Here is a 3220-nt window from a genome sequence, read left to right as displayed (position 1 = left end):
AGCCGTGCTGGGATCTGCCCTTCCTGGCATTCCTGGTGGAGGTGAGCCTGTTGGCCAGCGCTGCCTGGCTCTGCTGCCTCCCAGCTCTCTGCCCTCTCGCAGCCGCAGCTGCCTGGGACGGTGCCCACGCCCTGTGCTGCTGCCTGGGCCCCGCCCTGTGCGGTTCTGGGCTCCTGCCGGCCGGGTCCCCTGTCACTGCCCTGTGCCTTTCAGGTCCTCGGGTGCCTGGACTTGAGTGAATGTGGTGACAGCCTTCTGGAGATGATGTCAAGGTACCTGCGGAGCGAGTGCAGGGAGCGGCGTCGCCTGGCGCTCCGAGGCCTCGTGGTGCTCACCAAGGATCCCTCAATGGTGAGAAGGAGGGAGCGGCTGAAGCTGCGCTGGGCAAAGCAGCCCCTTGGGCTGGCAGGGCTTCAGGAGCTGAGGCAGCCGCTCCCAGATCTCCTGCCTCACCTGCCCCAGTGCTTTGGGACAGGCCTTTGTCCTGTGGGCCCTGCAGCAGCAGGGTGGGCTTGCAGTGCCAGGGCGGTGTTAGCAGTGCAGCTGGCCACGGCTTCCCAGCACAGCCTTGTGTTCCGCACAGGCCAGAAGAATGCACCCTCTGTCTCCAAGGCTTCTGGAGCTGCTGGGGGATTTAGATGCAGAGGTGGTCAGCATGAGCCTCTGTGTGTTCACAAATGTCCTCCAGCACAAAGGCATCCTGGTATCCAGCACCACTGCTCCGAAGCTCGCTGAGGCACTCCTCCTGCTCTTTGACCATGTAAGGCTCTGTGTCCACAGCCATGGGCACAGACTGCCCGCATACCCTTTTCCCTTATGGATTTTCAGACTTTTTCTCTGGTGAGCCTGGAATAATTGGCCTTAATGGTCTTATCCTCTTCTTTTCTAAAGGACAACAGCAATGTGCACTTGCTCTCTATTCAACTCTTTGACAAGATGATGAACTTGGTAGTGGATGAGGGAAAAAAGCCCATGAAGAAGATTTTGTGTCAGAGCTTGCTCCCACTTTTCTTGTATTGCCATGAGGAGAACCGGCGTGTGGCGAAGGTGAGGTTTTGTGTGATGCTGCTGGATCCCTGGGAGGGAGCCTGGGCTTCCTGTTGCCCTGGCGCCTGGAGGGCTGCAGCCTTCTCCAGGCCCTGGCACAGGGACACGGGTCCTGTGGCCTGGGCTGTGGAGCCATCTCTGGGTCCCTGCTGCTCTCCAGGCCTCTCAGGAAACGCTGCTTGGTGTGACTGAGTTTCTGAAGAAGAGGAATCTCAAGAAGCTGCTGAAGAAGGAGCAGCTGTCACAGTTTGCCGAGTGCCTGGTAAGGAGGGCCGGGAGGCCGCAGCCTCAGCCTGGAGAAGCCCCCTGAGCGCGGTGCTCGGTGTGCGGGCTGGCAGCTGTGCCCCTGCCCGCTGCTGCAGCCCGAGGCCACGCGGGCTCTGCTCCAGGCTCCTGCGGGCCCAGCCGGGTGCCGATGGAGCCGTGGACCGGCAGGGCTGCGAGGCGGCACCGCGGCTCCCCGGGCAGCAGCCGGCCCTCTGCCCCCTCCAGAGCCCGGCGCCTGCGGCTGCTGGCCGGGCCTCAGGGCTGTGCGGGCAGGGGAGGCCGGGGCTGGCGCGGGGAGCACCCAGCACAGGGGCTGAGCCCGCGCCAACCCTTCTCTGCTGCCGCTCTCTCCAGCTGGCAGAGGACAGCAGCAGCGCGGCCGAGCTCCTGCGCCGGGCCCTGCCCTACCTGGAGAGCCCACAGGAGCCCCTGCGAGAGGCGGCCCTCAGGTTCCTGGGTGAGCCGCGAGCCCGGGCTCCCTCCCCGCCCCGCCGCAGCTCGGCCCCAGCCCTGTCTGCTGCCCCGGCAGCGCCACCCGGGCCTGGCGCCTCTGGCAGCCGTGCCCTGGGTTCGGCAGCGAGCGGCCAGGGCCCGGGCTGAGCCCTGCCGGGCCAGGAGGCCGTGTGGGCACAGGGCTGGCAGCGCCGCTGGCAGGAGCTGTGCCGCTGGGCCTGACAGGCTCTGTGTTCCCAGGGACGGCCGGGCGCTACCTGAAGGGACAGCCAGCCGAGCTTCATGTGCTCACTCAGGGTGAGTCAGGGCAGGGGCTGTCAGTGGGGACTGGCCGGGAGAGCTGCAGTGACCGCCAGGGAGCTGCAATGCCCGTCCCGGCTGCAGCCAGCTTCGCTCCTGGTGTGGACGAGGCCTGGTGTGGGCAGGGCTCAGAGAGATTTCAGGGACGCCAGTCGGGGGATTCGTGACCAGCGCCTTGCGGCTGATCCCCTTGGGTCCTCATCTCTCTTAGGCATGGCGAGAGCTGGGAGAGATGGCCTCAGCAGAAGAATCGCCGGGTGGCCCTCTGGGCTCTGACTGTGCCACTTTATCTGTCTTCCAGCCCTTGAAGCCATAAGCGAAGATGACAGCCCATCCTCCACTAACCTGGAAATTCAGGAAATTTTTGCACAAAGATGTGCAGAACTAAGGTCATCTGCTGGATTCACAGAACCAGGGTCCCAAGCAGAGTACCAGGAGACAGTGAAGAGAGCACCAGGACTCAATGTCACTGGACGTCCAGGCACACCTGATGCTGGCCACTGCTGCGCCTGCTGCAAGCTCCCATAGCTGCTGCCTTCCCCCTCCCTGTTGACAGCTCCTTCCCTCCAGCCCTCAGACCCTGCCCAATCCCTTTCTTTTGCCCCCATCTCATCCCTTCCCTTTCCTTTCCATCAATAAAGTTTGGTTTCTCCCCTTTACCGGCATCTCTGTGGAGCTGAAGCGGCGCAAATCCCAGGCCCTGGGACACGCAGGCCCCTGCTGCTGTTCTCTTCCACGCCCTGTTCTGTGCACACACACACAGAGGAACGAGGGCAGATCAGGCTGGAAAGGTGCCTGTGCTGAAGGTGCAGTTCCACAACTCTGTGGAGTTGCAGATCCTGCTGAGCAGCCTGGAGCCCCTGGAATTTGGAAGAGCCAACCTGAGTATGCTCTGAAGCCAGCTGTGAGGGATTCCATGGCAAGCTTCCATGGAGGACAAAGGAGATTGGAATGCTGGAAGTTTTCAGGAATAGCTTCCTGAAAGCTCAGCAGTGCTCCATGCCGGCACAGGATCAGGGAGAGGGCAGAACCAGCGACCGTCCGGGCTTAGCAGGGAGCTTTGGGTGTGCCTGAGGGCAAACGAAGCAGCAGAGCGGTGCCCGAGACTGGGACGCGCGACCCTGGCAGTGCCCGGAGCGCTGTCAGGCAGTGC

At 63.2% G+C, this 3220-nt stretch overlaps 1 protein-coding gene across 1 annotated transcript; it reads left to right on the top strand.

Annotated features, from left to right (window-relative positions):
• Positions 1–433: 433 nt before the first annotated feature.
• Positions 434–2615, top strand: LOC146766976 (maestro heat-like repeat-containing protein family member 6). Its single transcript, XM_085585608.1, has 6 exons — positions 434–760; positions 892–1047; positions 1208–1309; positions 1669–1771; positions 2008–2064; positions 2369–2615. The coding sequence occupies exons 1-6, from the start codon at positions 593–595 to the stop codon at positions 2593–2595; spliced, it is 813 nt and encodes a 270-aa protein (XP_085441734.1). The 5' UTR covers positions 434–592; the 3' UTR covers positions 2596–2615.
• The last annotated feature ends 605 nt before the right edge of the window (positions 2616–3220 follow it).

The sequence above is a fragment of the Lonchura striata genome, chromosome 7, assembly GCF_050655825.1.
Source record: "Lonchura striata isolate lonStrDom1 chromosome 7, ASM5065582v1, whole genome shotgun sequence".
Classification (NCBI taxonomy): domain Eukaryota; kingdom Metazoa; phylum Chordata; class Aves; order Passeriformes; family Estrildidae; genus Lonchura; species Lonchura striata.
Note: the sequence above shows the minus strand (reverse complement) of the source record. Positions and strands in the feature narration are given on the sequence as shown.

What these genes read in the sequence shown, in the direction of transcription:
- LOC146766976 (XM_085585608.1), top strand. Translation starts at nt 593, where the DNA reads ATGCACCCTCTGTCTCCAAGGCTTCTGGAGCTGCTGGGGGATTTAGAT. An exon ending in TCCTCCTGCTCTTTGACCAT is followed by an intron (nt 761 to 891) that starts GTAAGGCTCTGT and finishes TCTTTTCTAAAG; the next exon opens with GACAACAGCAATGTGCACTT. An exon ending in GCTTCATGTGCTCACTCAGG is followed by an intron (nt 2,065 to 2,368) that starts GTGAGTCAGGGC and finishes TCTGTCTTCCAG; the next exon opens with CCCTTGAAGCCATAAGCGAA.